At 34.9% G+C, this 22,925-nt stretch overlaps 1 protein-coding gene across 1 annotated transcript in view; it reads right to left on the bottom strand.

Annotated features, from left to right (window-relative positions):
* LOC121373999 overlaps positions 1 to 22,925 on the bottom strand; it is a 63,661-nt gene that overhangs the window by 20,351 nt on the left and 20,385 nt on the right. The window contains exons 2-7 of the mRNA XM_041500860.1: positions 22,246 to 22,356; positions 10,037 to 10,065; positions 5,924 to 6,076; positions 5,221 to 5,526; positions 4,507 to 4,623; positions 835 to 982 (exon numbers count right to left, since the gene is read on the bottom strand). Coding sequence (XP_041356794.1) covers positions 835 to 982; positions 4,507 to 4,623; positions 5,221 to 5,526; positions 5,924 to 6,076; positions 10,037 to 10,065; positions 22,246 to 22,354 — 862 coding nt within the window. The 5' untranslated portion in view covers positions 22,355 to 22,356. The remainder of the gene's footprint in view (positions 1 to 834; positions 983 to 4,506; positions 4,624 to 5,220; positions 5,527 to 5,923; positions 6,077 to 10,036; positions 10,066 to 22,245; positions 22,357 to 22,925) is intronic.

Raw genomic sequence — 22,925 nt, 5'->3', positions numbered from 1 at the left:
CCTGGGCCGGAACCTGCCGTATCTGGATCCGCCCCTGAACTGGAACCCATAAAGGACGTGACGACTGCCATTGAAGCCAACGTCTCCTTCAACAACGCTGGTAACAGACTTAAAATCATCAGCGACAGAGTCTGCAATCGATGATGGAGTGGTGGAAACTGGAGCTGGTAATGACTCAGTCTTCCTAGCTCTCGTTGCGACAATCTTCAAATAGGCAGAGAACACTTCCGCCAACAGCCCGGAACACCTGTCACATCGGGTCCCCTCTTGACAGCCTGGGCATAACTCGTGTGGGTCGTCCCCCGACATGATCTTTCGACAGCAGGTACATGACCGAACAAACGTGTTGAACTAATGTCCAACAAAATAAATATTTTTCAAACTGTGAAATAGAAAGAAAAACAACCATGAACTGCATAAAGCCGGTAAACAAAGATGCCATTTTGCAAATGGCGACCGCACATTGTAACCTGGCACAACACAAGTAAATTTGGAATAATAACACTTAAAACAAGTGTAATTGCCAAAAAGAATACAGCGATAAGCATAATAAGACAAAGGAGGAAATTAATCCACCATAATAAAACAAATGTAACACGAAAAAACCCGAAGTTTGACTCTAAAAACAGAGCCAAAGAAAAGATGTCCGAAAGCGACAGCGAAGAGAAAAAGAAGGAAATTACAGTCATATGACCGAAACTACAGGGAGTATACAGTAGAAGAATTTTAGGCCATCCCATTGGCTGTCAGGATGTTCGGACCAAACCACTTGCATGGGGGGGGGAGGTGCCCATCTTTGAGGACAGGTAATGTTGAAAAGAAAGAAAAACTCACCAGCATACTCCATAAAAACAACAGCATAAATGATTCTGTTGTGTTCAATCTTGCCAAACCCAAACAGTTTGACCATCCACTGGAAATTGCCGAGTGCCAATGGAATTTGAACTTCCTGTCTTCTTTTAGAAAATTCTCTCCACTCCACCTTCAAAAACAATAATCAATAATAAAATAAATATTTATAAATAATAAAGTAAACATTTATTAATACCAGTATTATTCACCCACAGTAGCAACATTTATAGTCTGTTTGCATCAAAAGTTTTTTTTAAATTTCAACCCCTGCAATTAGGAAAATGTCCACAGACAAAGAAAACCTAAGTGCATATAAAAGAACCCTTGCTCTTTTTTTTGGTAGGAGTAGCCCACTGAGTGACGGCAGCGGATTTTCTCTCTTGGTCTTTGTGGTTCTTAACCATATGTCCAATGCCAACATAACCGTAATTAAAATGTGTTTGGCGCGTCGTTTAATAAAACCGTGAATAGTTAAGAAACACGAATAGTTAAGAAAGCATTCCCTCTTTACTTAATTTGTTTAATACCTAAAAAAATGTTTTTATGCTGTTAGTTTATCTTTTTTTTTTTTTTTTTTTGGCTCTATAGTAATTTTCGGGATAATAAATCAATCAATCAATCAATCAGTCAATCAGCCAATGACTCTATTTGTCACAGCTGTAATCAGTCTTTGGCTGAAACAGAATAATATACATTTTGCACGAAATGGACTACAAAACTTCAGGATATAAATGTTATCCAAGTATTTTTCAAAAGTATAATCTTGTTTATAGTGACAATACAATGATAGACATGAGGATGTAAATAACCTGGCTAACATGTTTTGTATTGATCTCCAAGTCGTTGTTTGATAACTTGAGAAGATATATAATTTTCTCTAGGCTTCTATAAATCCAAGTTCCTAAAGAAGGATTACACGTGAAGCCCAAATCTTATAATTTCTAATACATGTCATCTCAAGCTTTGAAGATCAGTACGTTTCATACAAAGTAGGTTTGGTTACGAACAATTTTTAACCAATATAGGTTGGACTACACCAAATCATTTCCCATAGGCGACAATGTTATCGTTTGAGGCTAAATATAGTATATGTAGCCTTTCAACCCATACGAGACCCCCCCCCCCCCCCCCATTTTACAAGCTATCAAAGTAAGGATTTGAAGGATCTTTGTTTATTTATTTATTTTATTATTTTTTATTAACGTTACCCGTAAATGGTTTTATCCCTACAAATATCCCAAACAGAGTAGACAGAGTAGAAAACACACCAACGCCGCTCCAACCCCAAAACAGGCTCATATACCGCACACTCTAAATTAGATTTTTTAAAATGTCAAATATGAACTTGTATTTAATAGGTAACTCCACCCCACCCCCACCCCACACCCCAGTTGCTGCTATCTTCTGACGCCTATGCTTCTGTATAAAATATTTAAATACTTCCATGTGTTCACTTAGTATACACGGGAAGGAGTGTTTCTACGACGTACTCCACATAATGAGCGAGAAAACCCAATACCGCCACATTGTGTACTACTCTATTCAATTAATTAGGTAGTAGCAAGGGATGTTTTAGATTCTCCATCCCGCAGACAAGCTTGTGTAAGTGTAAGTGTAAGTGTAAGTGTAAGTGTAAGTGTAGTGTAGTGTAGTGTAGTGTAGTGTAGTGTAGTGTAGTGTAGTGTAGTGTAGTGTAGTGTAGTGTAGTGTAGTGTAGTGTAGTGTAGTGTAGTGTAGTGTAGTGTAGTGTAGTGTAGTGTGTAGTGTAGTGTAGTGTAGTGTAGTGTAGTGTAGTGTAGTGTAGTGTAGTGTAGTGTAGTGTAGTGTAGTGTAGTGTAGTGTAGTGTAGTGTAGTGTAGTGTAGTGTAGTGTAGTGTAGTGTAGTGTAGTGTAGTGTAGTGTAGTGTAGTGTAGTGTAGTGTAGTGTAGTGTAGTGTTAGTGTTAGTGTTAGTGTTAGTGTAGTGTAGTGTTAGTGTAGTATTGCGATGCGATATAATATAATACAGTCAACTCTCGTTATTACAGTATCCATTACAACGGAATATTCGGGTACTGGCACACTTTTACTGGGAACCAACGTGTTTCAGTTTCAATCTGATCATTATAACGGAATATTCGAGTTCCGGCACTGGCAGTCATTTACGGTGAAAAAACATGTCTATTTCATGTATTGTTCGATCTTTACAACGGTGCAAAGAATCACTGAACACATCTTAGGCATATTATGTCATCCTAAGTAGGAAGAGTGGTTCGACAATTAGCCGTAACCTTTCAGCGACATTCTGATGTGCAGGCGACGACTGGCTTACACCGGATTAGCTATGGTTGATTGCACAGAACTGTGACCACAAGCGGTGTTGTTCAAACGTGCATTGGTTTTGGGTAGGGATGCAATAAAAACATGCATGAGTTGAGTTAGTCATGTCACTGCTTATTAAAAAAATAGTATTTATTGTAGGGCCTAGTAAGTTATTACATATTACAGTATTACGTGTTCTAACTTTTTAAAGCTAGCAATGTGAACGAATTAGCTGAGGGAGATAACTCTTCACGAAATCGTTATACCGGCAAACTCTTTATAACAGCAATATAAGCATATGACAAACATGGCCGTTGTAACGAGAGTTGACTGTATAATAAAAAATACAAATTTAAAAAAAAAAAAAATGACCCCCCCCACAAAAAAGACACACACACAAAACATGTGCAATACGTATCTGGTTCGGTTCGGTTCGGGTCCGCGTTTTACCAACATCCCAAATTGTACAGGTATAGAGGGATGAAAGCAACTGAATAATAAGGTAAAGCAACTGTATGTGCTGTTCTGCATATTATGCCTCTGTATATTGCAATACTGATTATTTGTAAGAATGCAGGTGAAACAGCATACTGTGGCTGTTCCAGAATTTTGTCCGTATTAAAATAAGATTTAATATGAACAATTTGATGGTAATTTGTTAAGAAAACTTTTTATTTACCTACAAATTTATTGTAAAAAAGTATTATAGGAGTTAGTATGGGTGTAAAAATCAATATCTTTTTATACAAGTTTTTTTTATTATTTAATGCCAATTTGATTTATTGAATTATTTTGTTTTTGACACAGATATGTTGCCTTGGCAGAATAAAAGAAAGGTTTATTAAATATGTTAATTCTTCACAAACGAGTTCCTGACTGATGACTGAAGAACAGAAATACATTGACATAAAAATTGTACTCAAAAACAAAACATGAAATAGCCTCTATCTTTAAAGTTTAACAAGCATTCTTCACGGTGTTCTTCTTTTTTTTACGTAGTCACCAGGAGACATTCACTACATGTTGTTACTTAAAAAAATATATATGCTAAGATGCTCATCTACATATGGTGGGATTTATAAAAGTATCAAATTAGCAGGTATTTATTTAAAGGGCCCACAGATTAAATATTTGTGGTCAACCTATGTTACTATTTTGCATGTTATTTTAACAAATATTAAGCTTAGCAAAAATCCATTTCTTGTGTTATATTTTAAAACAATAAAATTATTTACACAGTAATGGTGGTTTAGCACCACATGTACATCTAACTGCCAAGAGAGATATACTAGTATTTTCTTTTTCAGTTATGTTAATATCACATGATTAGTTATTCATGCTGGAATGACCGTACCAATTTAATAACAAACTTGAATCCAATGGCCGGAGAAAAACACAGAAAGACAGTGTTGCCGAAGAGTCTGATCAATACCAGGTCACCGCCTTGACGTGTTACTGAATTAAATACTTTCTGCAAAACAATTCAGAAAATTAAAAAAGAAATTAGAAATAAATAAACAAGATAAAAGTAAAATGGCTTAATTCACTACATAATAAAATATTTTAAAAGACAGATACAATATACATTTTTGGAAAACTATAAATAATTTTTTTTTTTTTTGTTCTCTGTCACTGTACATAATTTATATGGAAATGTTTATATTTTAATTTTCCTGAACAGTAAGTGAAATAAGTAATATAAATATAATATTTCACTAATTAAAGTCACACAGCTTAGAGACACAGAAAGATCAAAACCAGTCATGTTGCTAAAAGTAAAATATATTGTCCAAATGTGGCAACTGATAATTCAGGAGATGACAGATGTATTTATCAAGAGATATTAATAAAAGAAATCCTGGAATCAATTCCTTTAGCTCAATACTAAGTGACAACCACAGAATAAGCAATCAGTTATTTTACTGTAGTACTATGTCAAGTTACACCTAATATAAACAAGCAGATACAACTTTCATTACACACGTTAAAAATTCTAAAATTAAAAAGGACTGGATATTTTCCAAGACTTCTTGGTTCTTAAAATGAGATAAAAGAAAAAATTTCAAACCTCATCAGTGATAACTGCACTGTCAATAGGCTTGTCAGCAAAACTTTGCTCAAAATCAGAAATGCTGTTTGTGCTTCCCCGTTTGAATTGCGTATTGTTTATAATTTTGGAGACATTGTAAATACTGGCAGCTGGTATGGGTTGCAGTTCTACCCTGTCTGGTTTTTCCATGCCACTCCCGTTTTGAACAGGTGCCTGAATCTGCTGATCTTGATCATGACCAATGATGACATTTAATCCTCGAGGATCTGTTTGTCCGCTTTCCAACTTGCTAATTCCATCACCAAATCCATCTTCAAGATCATTCTATAAAAGATATAAAAACTGTATAAAAATTGGGTAAAGACACACAAAACACATTAATAAATTTAACAATTTACTAATCCCAAAACTCAACTACTGCCATGATACACTTTAGGTTGGTAAATGTTTTTTAAAACCTGTAAACATTTTTAACAAGCACCAACTATAATTATTAAACAGTGTAAAACAGTTGCAGCTATTACAGATTTTAATTTTTACCATTAATTACACATTAAATACAAATTCCTGTCCATTTTAATAATGTTTCTGTTATTCCAAATGTTTGTAAAAGATCAAAATGTATTTTATGTGAAATAAAAATAAGACATTCATACATTGTTTTTATTTCATACTAATGCTTTATGTTACTTTTAAATCTGCAAATTTATTTTTAACTTACCACACCATTATTGAAGTTAGCCAGTTTTTTTTTTCGTGCTGGATACTCTTGATCTGGATTATTGCCAATGAAATCTTGTGTGTGACCACTTTTAACTCCACTGTCTAAACCCTCATGAAATTCTTCTCCGTTTAACTTTTCTGTCATAGCAAACTACAAGAGATTAAAAACGTGTTACCTAAAGAAGTAGGTTTTTAGTTTTTGGTAACTGCAGTGTACACATCCAGTGACTGGCCAACTTAAAAAACAGATAGTGATCATTATTGCTACCAATTTCTCTATCAAAGCATAATACATTATTTTTGTTCCTAATAAGATACCGAAACACATAAGGGTAATAATCTCTTTATCATATAATCTCAAGCTTAATACAATTTTTGGGGGGTAAACTTTATACATAACTATAATTTCAGTAAGCCATATTCAAATGATGTATGAATATGTTAGGCTGTGTAGTTTTGAATGGAAATTACATCAAACTTATATACGACATCACTTTGGATATCTTACATAAAACTACACTAGTGCATGTTTTTTGTTTCCATGCAGAAGGCTAAACAACTATCAATGTAAAGCTGCTATTGAAATGTTTTTATTGGATTAATGCATATGTCAATTCTGGTGTGTCGCTGTAGTATGTTTACATGTCATAAATGTAGAAATGATTAATTTACATGTAATTTGCAAACTTATCAAATGCTAAAAGTTTGTGATCATAAAAATATCACATTCTTTTATTAAATTGGATCCACTACCTATTATATGATAAAAACATCTGGCTAGGTGAAACAACTTACAGTTGTATGATAAACATTATGCACAGACAAATATATAGCAGGGGTCACGTTAAGATGCGTCCATGCATCCCTGAACATATGGAAAGCAGACTTGGACACCTGCTCATCACCACAAGTGATAATAAAACCGTCCCAGTTTATTTTCAAAGACACATTCCTGATGCATGTTTATTTTATTATTTCATGATCACCACATCCTAAGTGATCTGGATGTATGGCATCAGTTAGCCAAGTCAAACAATCCGTCACTCATAATCCCGCCATGATCTCCACTATCGTTCCCACTATAAACCTATTGTAAAAAATGAGTAAAAATCACTTTCTTCTCCTGATTGTCTGGTGGAATTGTGGGAAGGACAAGACGAGTCTGAGGTAAAACATGAAATTAATGTGGGTATAAAATAATGCGCCATCTCAACATGGCCAGAAATGCATGTATTAATTAAAGCAAAGAACGTAAGTCAACTTGTTTTTAAGTTAGCTTGCATAATGATCGCGGTAACCAGTCTATGAGTTAACTCTGTTACAGCTATAGAGGAGGCTAAACCTTTTTTTTTGCATTTAGCTTGCATAATGATTATGGCAACCTGTTTATGAGTTCAACTCAGCTATGAGCCAGAAGTTTTCAGAGATGCTCGATTATGTTGACAAAGTACTGGTTCCGTACAAAATGTGTGAAAAAACAACTCGGTCGTCCAGCACAGCAAAAGTTAATTGCCATCTTTGATGTGTTTGCAGCTCACAAGTGTGACAGCTTTTTACAACTTTTATACAAGCGTGGTTTTGAGGTGCAGTTCGTTCCAGCCGGGTGCACAGGAGAACTTCAGCCGATGGATCTTTCGGTCAACAGTGGTTACAAAGTTGCATTAAAACAACAGTTCACAAACTGGTATGGCGATCAAGTGGAAAATAATTTGAAAAGCAACAAAGACTTGCGCATTGACTTGAGGGTTAGTGTCCTAAACTTGTTTTGACTCCATTAAGAAAGACACAGACTGTATCAAGCGTGGGTGGATAAAATCAGGTCTCTTTGATGTGTTATAAGACAATGACTGAATGAAATACATTCGTGTTCATTTCCGAGATATGCTCACTCGGTTACAACAGGAAGACTTTCTAACTGGCACGTGTGATTTCTGTTTAATTGAAGGTGTTTTTCTGTTGTGCTTGACATTTTAAATGAAATGAAGCACCCATTTGTTCACCGTTTTCAGGTTCTTTGTTTTATTTACTTTGCTTACGCTACCAGTATTTTACAAACATAAATGCGTTGTAAAATTAATGCGTCAGATGCCTTCATGCATTTTTCGCATTAGTTTCTCTCGTGCATTAATTTCATGCTTTACAGTATATTTTGAAAAGTATACATGACTACGATATATTATCTCAGGCTGAAACACCATTGGAAATCCTCGTATGGCCAATGTACGTCACAATCAATGGGGTTTCTGTAAGCAGCACATGGACTACATTACTAACTGCAGCCACTATATAAGCAAACTACATCAATATATCACTATGCGTCTGAACATTGGTATAACTTAGGTATTGTGTGGATTTGTTTAATTATTTATTTAAACAATTAACACGACTATCAAAATTAAAGTCTACAAAATGACGTCATTATGATGTAGATTGGCCACACTGATATTGGGCAATCGGAAATCTTCGTAACTTCTGTCGAAACAGAACCAATCGAGTGTAGCTATACCGTTCACTGGTGTAGGATGTGTGTGTGTGTGTGTGTGTGGGGGGGGGGGATGTGCCCCTCCCACTTTTCAGATATTTTGCTGTATATTTGCTTTATAATAGTGTAAATATAAAAGTGTGCCCCCCCCCCCCACTTTTTGGCACCTTCCTATGCCACTGCAGTTTATTAACTTGTTTGAATATTCCTACAAGGAGAGAGATTTTCCCTTACAAACAAAACAATCTAAATTAGATATGCATCATTAATAGTTTATTTTGATAACAAATAACTAACTATAACAATATAATATCAATACAATAACTAAGAGAGAAACAAGAATCGCACCCCTATTTGGAAATTAGACTTGCCCGACATCAGACCTAGAAACAATCATGGCCGCCAGTATTTGGTTGAACATTGAAATTTAACCTAACTTGATAATAATGGCCATTGTCTGTCAAAAGCTAGCGGCAGTGAGCCACTTACACTGACATATGGCATCCATGTGTTTGGAGTGTCCGTATGCCCTATGATGTGTACTACGTAAACTACTGTGTACAGTCAATAGAAATATAGTGATATGTAACATAAGGGACGGTCCATAAATGTCAATGGTTTTCATAATCCTAACAATGTTAGGATTGGGTTTGACCCCCTCCCCCCCTCCCCTAATCCTAACATAAAAACATTGATATAATGTGTACGAAACATTGACCTTCGATGGACCGATTTTACCTGAAAAGCAATCCGAACATGGCTTTTACCCCCTCCCCCCCTTCCGAACATCGATATTTATGGACCGTCCCTAAGGCTCAAAATAAGCGGTGTCGCATCACAATTTGCGATTATTAGAAATTATAGGCCTACATGATGATGATTAAATCAATTTTTGTATCTAATTTTTAAAGGACTAGTAATCCGCCCCTCTCCTAAGAGAGTTGCAGTTTTTCTAGGTTAGAAGGCCTAACTGCACTATTTGTGTAATGACAGCATTCGGCGATAGGCCGTGACCCAGTTTCTCTTTGCGTATGGCCTAAACAAACACGTGCCAAGGTTGCGTAGCAAAAGCATTTTCCTGCGTCCCCTGGCATGTTTTTTTTTTAAAGAAAATTTATATGAAATGTATTTCAGGCGGCCACTGTTTCAAACATGACGTCTGATGATAGTTTTAAAGGTAAGTAGAGGCGTTTTAAGGTGCAAAACACTCAGGGGGCGGGGGGCAAATTAATTATTTTTCTTTAATTCCCATTTTTTTCTGAAATGCTGACACAGGGGTTACCCCGGGGTTAGTGGTGGTGAGTTGGGGGGGGGGGGGGGGGGGGTCAAATCAATGTCTTATCGAGTTTAGTGTCAAAATAAAGGACATTTAACACTGAATAACATTCTAGTCCTCGTGACCTACTTTCCAAACGTTTTTATTTTCAAAGATAAACATCGTGTTTGATACCAAAATAAAGGGTATAATAATATGGACTCATGGATTTTGAGAATGGACTCATGGAGCCAATTCAGGAGCAAATGAGTCCACTGGAAAAAAATGGACTCCTGGGAAAAAATCTTTAATGCTACCTCTGTATAGGATATACATACTGATAAATGTGTAAACATATTAGGTAATGCATTTACCTTCTTTGCATCAATGACCTGGAATACATCTGTAAAAGTCAACAAAATATATTACATCACAATCACATCATTATATAAAGTGGAATACAATTCAAAACCACAATTATTTAACAAAATATATACAAAAAAGTATTTTTTATTAAAATTTTAATTTTAAAAATTAAATTTAAAAATGTGACATGCACTGAGATAAATGTATAAAATTAATGAATGTTTCATGACACACCAGCATGAAAAATTCATCGGCTATTGGGAGTCAAACTAAGGTAAATACAGTTAAATTAAAACACAGTAAAGAACTGTAATTTTTTTTACAAATATCACATACATGTATAGGTAAAATTAAAATTTAGAATAATATTCAGTATCACAAAGAAATTGCAACAAAAGTTCTGATGGAATCAAAATGATTCCATCACATTTCTTCTACTAAATATATCCTTTTCCAATTTCCCTCAGATGATTGCACTCTACCAAAATATGATGCACCATCAGAGTAAACTGACAGTGCTCACACACTGAGGTGGAGGATCCTTCTTCAAGATAAATGAATGGGTCAAGTATGTATGACCAATGCGAGCATGACACAATACTATTTCATCCTTCCTGCACTGCCTATAGAAGGACTGCCACTCTCCCAGGACTGGCTTGCCAGAATGAAGCTTTTTTGTAACTGCACTGTTTCAATCATCTTGCCAAATTGGAAAGATAAATTGGTTAATGTTATGTTTAAAATCAGTATAATGTATGCCAACCATAGCAAGAGACAAATCCAAAACAGACTTGGCAGCTGAATCTGCCTTTTCATTGCCCCTGATGCCAACATGGCTGCACACCTAACAAAATAAAATGTCTTTTTTGGTTATTGATAAAAAGACACACTTTTGTATCACCATCCCAACTAAGAGGTGTCCCAGTATATTTCGTAAAGCTTGGCAACACGAAAGTGGGTCTGTGAAAATAATAAATTTGGATGCAATGGAATCCTTTGTTTCTTCCAAGGCTTTAATGACTGCCCAAACTTCAGCACTAAAGATTGATGCTAAATCAGGTAGTTTCATGGAAATGATTGTGTCTGATGGAAAAATGGTAGAACAAGTCACAGAATTCCCAGTCTGTAAACCGGAATGTAACCCATAAACTATTGTTTATACGCAACAGAATCTGTACGATCTTTTTTCAGAGGCTCAAAATCAATCACAATTTTGGGTGCTTTGATACACCAAGGTGGAAAAACAAAATATGAAGGAGTTTCCAATGTGTCTGTTAAATTAATGTTGGAAACTGACCCCCCCCCCCCCCCCCCCACCACCGTTTTTTTTTTTTAAATTAGACCTTGCATCAAACAACTTCATATATTTGTTATCAAACACTGCATTATGTGTAGGATGTTTTGGTAAAACATGAATAGATGCAACTATAAACAAAGTTTCATTAGTCTAGGATTTAGTTTGTGAGAAATGGAGATAAACATGTCCGAGCCAAGTAAAAAGGTGGATGCTGTTGCCATCATTGGAAAAGTTTAACTATACTTCGCACTTTTGACTTTTAGTCCATGAGCTAGGACCCAAAATTTGGCAAAATGGTACCACCTGGGGGGACGAATGATCATAGTGATTTTTGTCAAGGACTACATTCCTAGGAATGGAAAATTTATGATAGCATTGCAGGACTCACAGCTTTCTGTGTGTATCCAAATATAATTCACAGTTTTATTTTTCAGTAGAAATTTAACATAAAGTTTAGGCTCAGCACCTCAAATATTATTTTTGAAGGACCTTATTGCAGCAGAAGCTTGTTGTGACATCTAGTTAATATTTACATCCTATATATAAAGTTTTTTTGGAAATGTTTTTGTGTAACAACCTTTTTGATAACCCTACCCCTTTCCTCAAAAGCATTATTTCAAAAGAATTGTTAACAGGACAACTAAATAAAAACATCATGCAATATTTATTAAGATGTACATGGCAAACCTAAAGGTAGACAAAGTTTATGGGATATAAATCTGAGAAATAGAAGCAATAGAGACATCATTTGAAGGTTAGGGTCTCACATAACCCTTTTTGTTTGATTATTAGGAAATGCAATTTTTGCCATTTTACAACTGTAATTCCAGATGAAATTTAGGTTTACACTTTTTCAGGGCTTTAATGTACCTGAATGTTTATTGGACTCTCACAAATTATTTAGATCTTCCATATATAAAGCATATAAGCTATTTGCTGATGAAATTATTAACATGAACATGGCTTCTAAAAAAATTAAAATATTTGTTAATACAAATTTTATTATTTTCTAATATAAACCCATTAAAAGTTCCTGTCAACTTAAAATGTACTTTTATCACATATTTATTGTTTCATGCAGGTGATAATAAATATTATTGTTTAAAATCTATTGCTGTACAAGACTAAGTCGAAACAATAAATCAGTTGAAAATGCATATATTGGTTTGATAGATTAAAAATACTATGATAAACATTGATGCATATTTTGCAGATATCAAATTTCTGTGCAACATTTCCATCACTGTCTTCAACATGGTTGTCAAAATCTTCAATTATGAACATTATACCAGTCTATATAGATGCTGTATACTAAAGTAGTCTTCTTCTGTTTCTAGTTTCCAGCCTGTATCAGTGGCACTTGGTGTCACTGGGTCATACTCTACATTGCAATCTGGTTGATTGAATGTTGTGTAAATACTATGTTTTATCAAACAATCCCTACATAGTTACGTTTGGTGTATTTCGAGGTTGATTGCATGTTGTGTATGTTTTATCAAACAATCCCTGCATAGTTACACTTTCAATTCTGCCCCTTCTTTGTACAGAACAGAAACATATCCTGACAGGCTCTAATCTAGAATTGAAAAAGTAGGAGAAGTGAATTCCTCCCTTTCAAGAAGAAAGGGAAGAGGTGTGATACAAGTGAACATTTATTGGTACATTTTGTAATGTTTCCGAAAGGTTTCAAATTACACACACAGTTCTGATTCCTAGGTACACTGGCAGTGTAACCCTCAGTGTATACAACTCTACAAATAGTTTGATAGTCAATACAGATTCAACGATACTTGCACCAATTTCAGGACCACATTTGTGAGAGCAATGGAACTCCAGGGATCTCTTGGAATGCCAAGCACAAAATATAGTTCCTGTCTATAGTTCCTGTAAGGCAACTTACTTGTATCCCTCAATTGCAGCATGAGCTGTATGCAACAGCAAGCATCAGTCAACTTGAAAACACCAGATATTGTTTTAATATTTGTTATTAAAACACTTTCCCTTGGAGCGTATTTGTGTATACTGCCTTCCTTCATTCTTTGACTAAGAAAGTATTTAAATTGGTGATATTGGTAACTGATTCCGAAAGGTTCTCAACTGTTTTACAAAATATATTGCTCTTAGTAAAAGTCTCATGATATATACCAACTACAATATTAACGTTTTGTGTGACTTCCACCTCATAATGCCTTATGCAACATTGATTTACCACCGCTAAACACTTAACACTGTTTACTACATGGACCAAGTCAATCCCATCAACAATAGTTAAAATATTTCTGTTAGATTATCTGCTCATTTCAAATTCATCTGCAACAAGGCCCATTATAAAGGTACCAATGAAAGTTAAAGGATATCTGGAAATTATGCCTTGTGCCAACTCAGTGATGCACGCAAACAGTGATTGGTTTTCAATTCATTTTTTGCCACAAATGGCTAATGTTTCAGCTTTTCATGTTCTGATTTTGTCATGAGATTTATTGTTATATATAGTGGCTCACCCTTGAAGTTAGGCTGCATAACATTGTTCTTCATCAAGTCAAAGGCAGTAAGTATCCACTGACACTGCCTATGTAGTACAGATGTTCTCAGCAAATGCATTTAATCAACATTGAATGATGCTTACTACCAGTACTATGGAATATACTCATAATCCCTTTAAACGTTTGGCTTTGGAAACTCTTTACGATAAAACATTGATGTTCTGCTGTTGTGACCTATAGGGTGTATACTACCAAATCAAATCCCATAGACGACAATAGTAACATATGTGGCTAAAACTCCTACCTGCAACGTATCAACCGACATAAACGCCACGGATATAAATACTACCACCCCTCACACTTAAAGTGAATCAGAAAAAAATGGGGGTCAAGCTGCTCGTTTCTGAGATAACGGGTAGCGTCTATGACTAGCCTAGTTCCGCACAAAATTCGAGTACTTTTTTTTACAGGTACCCCATACATGTTTCAAGCACAAGGCTACTTGACACATTGGTACTAGATGAAATAAAATTGCATTTTTTTTTAACCCAGATAAAACTATTATTTTTGACAACCAACACACTCACATTTATAACCAATCACAGGACTTGTGGTGTTCACTTCTCTATCAAAAGTTTGGTGCACCTCGAACTTTGACCCAGCCGGAAATTATTTGGTCTAGTACTACCTATACTGATAACATACATTTTTCAAAAAGTGTCCAGCTATGTGTCTTTATGACAACCAGGATCTGGTGTATTCTGACATAAACTGACAACCTCACTGAAACTGTTGTTTCTACAGTGCAACCTAATATAATGTACACCTCAAAAAACATATATATTGCATATAGTTTTGTACAAATGCAATATGTCATATTAAACAACAAAATGTTTTAAAATAAAACAACAAAGATAGTCAGAGTACCTCTACCCCTTTAAAGAATTCCATTAAAACACATGCACATGATTGACCCCTAGATTATGAAGACCTTAACAGGCACATCAAAGAACTATCAGTATTAAAAAAATACACTGTCTGAGGAAGGAAACACAAACATGACTGTACCTGTATGAAGTAATGACTTAATGTCCTGAACATTAGTGTTGGGAGGAAATCCTGTATGCTGGGTGTGGGTGTCTTCAAGTTAACAGGTGTGGTAATTTCAAATCCATCGGCCATGCTGATTTTCATAATGAACCATGAAAACCATTGGCAGCCACCAATATTCCTGACTATATTTTATTTATAGCCTACTGTAGTTGGAGGTTTTAATAGTTGTGATATCTGGAATTATCATGCAGCTTTCACACATTTATTTTTGATTAATTACTGAAAAAAAACTATTTTTAAATGACAAAATTACCCGAACATCTATTTTCTTGCATTATTTTCTAATCCGGATGAATACAATATGTATATTAGATGTATTCCTACAATCTGTAATCCAGCATTTTATTTAGCTAGTAACATTAGGTAATACAGCTTTAACAATAAAATAAAGTATCAACTTAATCCAAGGCAGATAATCAAATCTGAAAAAATTGGTTCTGAATCTAGTATAAACTCAAAATGCTTTTCATGAGAGCTAACTAAGTGATTATTAAGAACAAAAAATGATCTGGAGATCTAAGTATATGTTTAGCAACCTTATTGTTATGTACAAATAAGAATAGAAGGCACAATAGTGACAACAAATTTAATTATGTTTTTGGTAAAGTTTTTCTTCAAATTTACTTAAATTTTTTCATAAAACTACTATTTTGTCTAAAATATAACTTAGCATCCTATAAATATGTCAAAATTACAATAAAAATCAAGTTCTTTACAAATTTGAGTTTTTAGAATTTCATACATAAATAATTAACAATGTTAATGGAAACTAAAGACATTAACCCACTATTGGCACATGCTATTTTTAATATAAAAATAAATTGCCATTAAAATCTTAGTTCAGGTTGCCTATATATAATACCATATTTAAGAGCAGTTGTATATGGCAAGTCAAATACCATGTAAAAAGAAATTATTGAAATCTTTACAGTATGAATTATAGGCCAAAACCAACTTTTCTTCAGTGCTAACTTTGATTCAAACTCGATTCAGAGCCATGTACAGAGATTATTGTCAAGGTCAAGGTCATTGTGAACTTGCATGGTCGAGTGATGGCTAATTAATCAACCAGTATAGTTTAATTAAATAAAATGACAAAATCATAATATTTTTTATATGTGCTATAGGGTGTATACTACCAAATCAAATCCCATAGACGACAATAGTAACATATGTGGCTAAAACTCCTACCTGCAATGTATCAACCGACATAAACGCCACAGATATAAATACTACCACCCCTCACACTTAAAGTGAATCAGAAAAAAATGGGGGTCAAGCTGCTCGTTTCTGAGATAACGGGTAGCGTCTATAACTACCCTAGTTCCGCACAAATTCGAGTACTTTTTTTTACAGGTACCCCATACATGTTTCAAGCACAAGGCTATTTGACAGATCATTTGTCTTCAGCAGTGAGTATGACACACCCTGTCATGTTATTTTCAATGTCTGGATGCATCAATATTAAATTTTAGGAAACGTGTACAGCTGAATCACTTACCAATGTATTAATGCAATTAACAAATAGGTAAACTTGAATATAATAAAAAATGTGTTGTTTTGATCTTTTAAGTTGTAGGTTCAACAGTATGCCTATTTGTGTGTTATGATATGTTAGTACCTTCCATGAATTTTAGACAATAATACCTTTGTAGTCCATGTTACAAAGATAACAATAAATACATGATCAATATGGGGTTTAAATCAATAACAAAGACTTTTAATCGGTTTTAGTCTAACGAGAGATCATTTTAATGGCATTTCACCAACATATAACGTCAAATTCACTTTACATGCAGGACCTAAGTAGTATTTAGCAGCCTAATATAGATTTGTGTGCAATAAAATCCACGAAACAGAACATTTAAGGATGTCAACTTAAAATTCAAGTGAAATTACTGTTGAGAAATGGTGGAAATTGCACTGTGTAAAAGTGTTACTTGAGACTCTAACCCTCTAGGGATACACGATTGCTTCTATTTCTGAAATTCATATTCCACTAACTTGCTCTTCTCTTATTTTTGCCTTGCCAATCTTAATAAATATTTTATAATGTGTTTTATTTAGTCACTGTTAACAATTCCATTCAAATATTGCTGTTGAGGAAATAGGGGTAGTGTTATAAAATGTGTAATTACACAGCAAATCCTGCAACAAAACTTTATTTATAGGATGTAAATAATAAATAGATGTCCAAACGGGCTTTTATTATAATTAGAACATTTAAAGAGAATATTTGAGGTGCTGAGCCTAAACTTTATGTTAAATTTCTACTGAAAAATAAAACTGTGTGAAATGTTGTATTTTATAACCTTACAGAAAAAGGGTCTACAGGCTGGTAGGTACTGGGTTCGGATCCCAGTCGAGGCATGGGGTTTTTAATCCAGATACCGACTCCAAACCCTGAGTGAGTGCTCCGCATGGCTCAATGGGTAGGTGTAAACCACTTGCACTGACCAGTGATTCATAACTGGTTCAACAAAGGCCATGGTTTGTGCTATCCTGCCTGTGGGAAGCGCAAATAAAAGATCCCTTGCTGCCTGTCGTAAAAAGAGTAGCCTATGTGGCGACAGCGGGTTTCTCTCCAAATCTGTGTGGTCCTTAACCATATGTCTGACGCCATATAACCGTAAAATAAAATGTGTTGAGCGCGTCATTAAATAAAATATTTCTTTCTTTTACAGAAAAAGTGTTGTATGAGACCCTAATCCTCAAAGGATTTCAATATTGGTAATATATTTGAATTCTCCAATCCATTATCTGCCAAGTTATGTTATCCTAAATGCCCTGAGAAATATTTTACAATGCTTTTAATATGGTCACCCTTTAGCAATTTTGTAAAAATATAACTGTTCAGGAAATAGGGGTAGGGTTATAAAATGTTCTCACATACCCGGAGTCCTGGGTCCCTGACACAGCGATCAAGGATGGGATGCACCATATTGCATACAAGTGCATCCCTGTGGACGCAGTATATTTTAATTTTTATTTAACTTCAATACAATTTTTTTTTTTAAACATCTAAATTTACTGTAAAATAAATCGGCAACATTCATAAAAATTCTTGGAAATTAGTGTTAATTGGTACAATCAGTTGGTCACTCCAGAAAGCCGCCCGGAAATGATATCTCCGGTCATACATCGATGTTTTTACAGGTGGGGCTACTCATTCATTATGCGAGACAAATGAAGATCACTGTTTTACTGCAGCCAATGAGAAGTCATCTTGTAGCTGATTGACGTGATGACCGACTGTCGACGACTGCTTTGTGAATCGGTTCTGTCAGTGTTATCAAAGGTGTGAAATGATCAGGATGACTGAGGCCCCTTAGACCAATTACTGTTGTGACAACTACTCTGATTGCTTTTTCTGGGCGCATTTCTCATTAAAGATTATCCATTCATGATTTAAAAGAAAATTATTATTAAATTTATTAGTGGCCTTAACACATGTAAATTCAACTACAAAACAATTGTTGTCAAAACAGGAGGTCATCGACTAATACTATAGTACATGTAGATACTGATAGTACATATAAATATGTCCCCGTTTTTGTACCAGTTACCATTTACAATGTCCGTGCAAGGGAAATTAGATGGGGTTTTTGGTGGACGTAAGTGACCTGCCGAAGAAAATTTGACAAATTCTTCTTCTCATCCATGATTAGATGAAAATTCCAGTAATGGTACTGATACAGTAGTTTAAAAAACAGTAGAGTTCGAGTTTTTCAGGATAATTGGTTAAACAGTTTTCCATGGTTGGAAAAGGTGGAATCAGACAATCAACTTCGTGTCGTGTGCACCTGGTGTCGTGGAGCCAAGAAGAAAAGAGTGTTTGCTAATGATGGCAGTACGAGCATTCAATATAGCGCTTTTATGCAACACAAAAAAAATCCAGAACAGTTACTGGTTGCTGAAAGAAGACGGGCGAATAAAGCCCAAACCACGATACAAATTTTTATTGAAAAACAACATGCTGTGACTGTAGACAATGACTGTGACAAGTCAAAAGATGCACAGATGCGTACTCTGTACTACCTCACCAAAAACGGACAACTGCTGAGTCAACACAACAAACCTCATGAATTTACAGGTATGTAAACGTGTACTAGTGACTAAACGTTAATGAAATTAAATAATAATAATAAATATATGCATGTCGCATTAATAATTACTAGCAATAATATATATTAGTAAAAAAAAAATAAGTGTCTGTCAGATCAAATATATCTGTGAACATTGTATTTCTAATTATGTATTATAGAAAGGGAAGAAAATTCCCTCCCTCCCCTCCAATCAATATATATATTTTTAAGTTATTGTAAAAATAATAATTTAATATTTAATGTAACAGTAATATTATTTTGATATAGATATACTTGGTCAAATACTGAAGTTCTAGGGTCTCTGTTGTAACTTGGTTATCAAAATCATAAAACCATTTTGACATTTTATATTTTACAGAGACAAAATGAATGTCCCCATCTACAAGATGAAAAAACATATCTACACAAGTGAGGGTGTGAAATATGACATGTTGAATGCTATTGATGAAACAATTGTAGACGATATTAATACTGACCTACATCATTCAGTTTTTTGGCTTGATTATACTGTAGATGAAAGTACTGATGTCATAGTCCATAAAAAAAATTGAAATTGTACTTCAGGTGTCTAAAAAGATGAACCAGTAACACACTTTATTGAATGTGTAGCTATTCCTGATGGTAAGGCCGTTACAATTGAGGATGAAATCAAGAAAGTGTGCATTGAGATAGGTTTAGATTATGCCCATTGTTTAAGTTTGGCAAGTGATGGAGCAGCAGTCATGATGGGAAAACATAATGGTGTTGGTGCTATTATGAGGAGAGAGTTGAACCCAAGACTGATGCAGATTCACTGTGTAGCACACGCATCACTGAAGCAAAAGGTTTACTAGGAAAGGTGAAATCTGTGGCATTTCTACTAACCACTGCATTCTTGAAAGATCTTTTGTCTGTGGTGACGAAGTTGTCAAAGGTATTTCAAAAAGATAACCTTGATGTTTCTATGGTGAACACTTTAGTAGCTAGCACAATTGAGAGGCTTGACACGTTCAAAAGCACCAATGGTAAGGAATTGGATGATGTGTACAATGAGTTGGGAAAAGATGGCATCTACAAACAAGTAAAACGTCTGGACAAACAGACTTTAAGAATGCATTTCCAAAACTCTGCAAATACATTGGCAAATTGAAAGAGAACTTGGAAGAGCAATTTGAGGAAAATACCATGAAGGTGTTGCAGCTGTTAAACACTGTACTGAATCCAAACATTCTCCCAACTGATTCTTCAATTTCGGCAAATCGGGAAACAGAAGTTGGAAAGATTGGAGATATATATGGCAAAGGTGTTGAAGTGATCGAGAAACTTCTTGAACCCATTGTTGATGCCAGTAGAATGTCAAGTGATTTTCTTCAGTTTAAATTAATTCTGAAATCATTTAGGAACCAAAAATTGCAAGATGTTTGCGTTTCAATTGTGAATGATTACAGTGAGTTGTTTCCTGATTTTGCTGCTCTGGCCAAAATAACAATGATTTCTCCAATCACCTCTGTGGCATGTGAACGGGGATTCTCCTCACACACTGGCCTCGGTGGCGTCGTGGTTAGCCATCGGTCTACAGGCTGGTTTGGTTAGTACTGGGTACGGATCCCAGTTGAGGTATGGGTTTCTTAATCCAGATACCGACTCCAAACCCTGAGTGAGTGCTCCGCAAGGCTCAATGGGTAGGTGTAAACCACTTGCACCGACCAGTGATCCATAACTGGTTCAACAAAGGCCATGGTTTGTGCTATCCTGCCTGTGGGAAGCGCAAATAAAAGATCCCTTGCTGCCTGTTGTAAAAGAGTAGCCTATGTGGCAACAGCGGGTTTCCTCTCAAAATCTGTGTGGTCCTTAACCATATGTCTGACGCCATATAACCGTAAATAAAATGTGTTGAGTGCGCCGTTAAATAAAACATTTCTTTCTTTCTTTCTCCTCACAAAATAGACTCAAACACAAAAACAGGTGCAAATTGAAACACGAAACTGTGAACACACTGATTCGTATTATGGAGGAAAGTCCAGCATGCAGTGCATTTGATCCAAAACCCAGTGTAAATAGATTCCTGATGGCCAAAAGGCGTTTAAAATAAAATTAGCACAATACACACACACAGTGTAAAGACTAGAAGTAGAATGTCTGACTTACCTGTTTTCGTTGTTTCATGTACATGCTAATACTAGTACATAAGTAATACTAGTATATTAGAAAGATGGTTTGATGGTTACTGGTACATTGTATATACGTAAGAGGCTTTGAAAGTAAAATGAACAAAATATTAAAGTGAAATTACAAATACATAAGTAAAGCTTGTTTAATATATATGAGTTACCTGGTATTTGTTTTATATTTTATCATACTTTTTAATAATTAAAAAAATTTATTCATGTTCATGTACTTTTTATTACAACATAAAACCATTTAAATGTCAATGTTTTTGTGTTGTCAGTTGTTATACAATTCACTTGATATTTTATTGGATATATCAATTCATCTTCAAATGTGGACTCTCCTACATTCCTAATGGACTCTCAAAATATAAGGTCATGAGTCCATGAACTCTCAATATTTTTGGATGAATGAGAACCCTGTGTGTAATTACACAGCAAATCCTGCAACAAAACTTTATTTATAGGATGTAAATAATAACTAGATGTTCAAATGAGCTTCTGTTGTAATTAGAATGTTTAAAGAGAATATTTGAGGTGCTGAGCCTAAACTTTATGTTAAATTTCTACTGAAAAATAAAACTGTGTGAATTGTATTTTGTAAAGTTACAGAAAAAGTGTTATATGAGACCCTACTCCTCAAAGGATTTCGATATTCGTAATATAACTGAATTCTCCAATCCATTATCTCCCAATCCTCCAAATTTGGTATTCTTAAATGCTCTGACAAATATTTTACAATGCTTTTAATATAGTCACCCTTTAGCAATTCTGTAAAAATATATCTGTCGTGGAAATAGGGGTACGGTCACAAAACGGGTAGATACATACAGAAAGCTGCGAGTCCTGCAATGCTATCATAAATTTTCCATCCCTAGGGATGTAGGCCTTGACAAAAATCACTATGAGCATTTGCCAACCCCTCTGGCTCATGGACTATTTGTCATGATGAAACAAAGATCATGTAAAGATCATGTGACCATGAAATGACAGTGTCTTATGTCAGGTCTCCTAATGGTGATCTTCACAGTGATGATGCAGTAAGATCTGGTCATTCAGATTTTACAGTACCTGCATATCTGGCCATGTTGTTCATTGGTTTTTCAGGGTTGCTTGAAGATTCGTTGTCAGGACCAACTTGTGCTACCTGATATTCTTTATAACAAGAATACATGACCATATCTGAAATAAAGTAAAACCATTTATGAGTTAATCAGTCTGCAACTTCCTTTAACATAGCTTGAAGACCTTGAAGTATATATCAAACATTCACTAGTCAACATTCAATAGGTTTTTTTCAGTTTGTTTTGTTTAACGACACTACTAGAGCACACTGATTTATTAATCATCGGCTACTGGATGTCAAACATTTGGTAATTTTGACATGCAGTCCTTGAAAAAAAACCTGCTACGTTTTTCAGTAACAAGATATCTTTTATATGCACTATCCCAAAGACACAATAGCACATGCCATGACCTTTGACAAGTGACTAGGCCTGGACATAAATGTTTTTAGTGGTGCCTGTCAAAATTACCTGTCAATCAATTTGAATAGATCTGTCAAAACATGAAACTGTGCCTGTCAACCTAATGTTAAAATAATTTTGCTATTGTGCTTTATTAATCATGTATTATTATATTATACAGGTATAATTACATTTCATGATATAGTGAAACCCATCTAAACATTACACCCATGGGCTAAATTGAGCCCAATGTAAAAAGTATGGTTTCAGTGGGTTTGGATTGAG

Source organism: Gigantopelta aegis, chromosome 6, assembly GCF_016097555.1.
Source record: "Gigantopelta aegis isolate Gae_Host chromosome 6, Gae_host_genome, whole genome shotgun sequence".
NCBI classification, from domain to species: Eukaryota; Metazoa; Mollusca; class Gastropoda; order Neomphalida; family Peltospiridae; genus Gigantopelta; species Gigantopelta aegis.
Note: the sequence above shows the minus strand (reverse complement) of the source record. Positions and strands in the feature narration are given on the sequence as shown.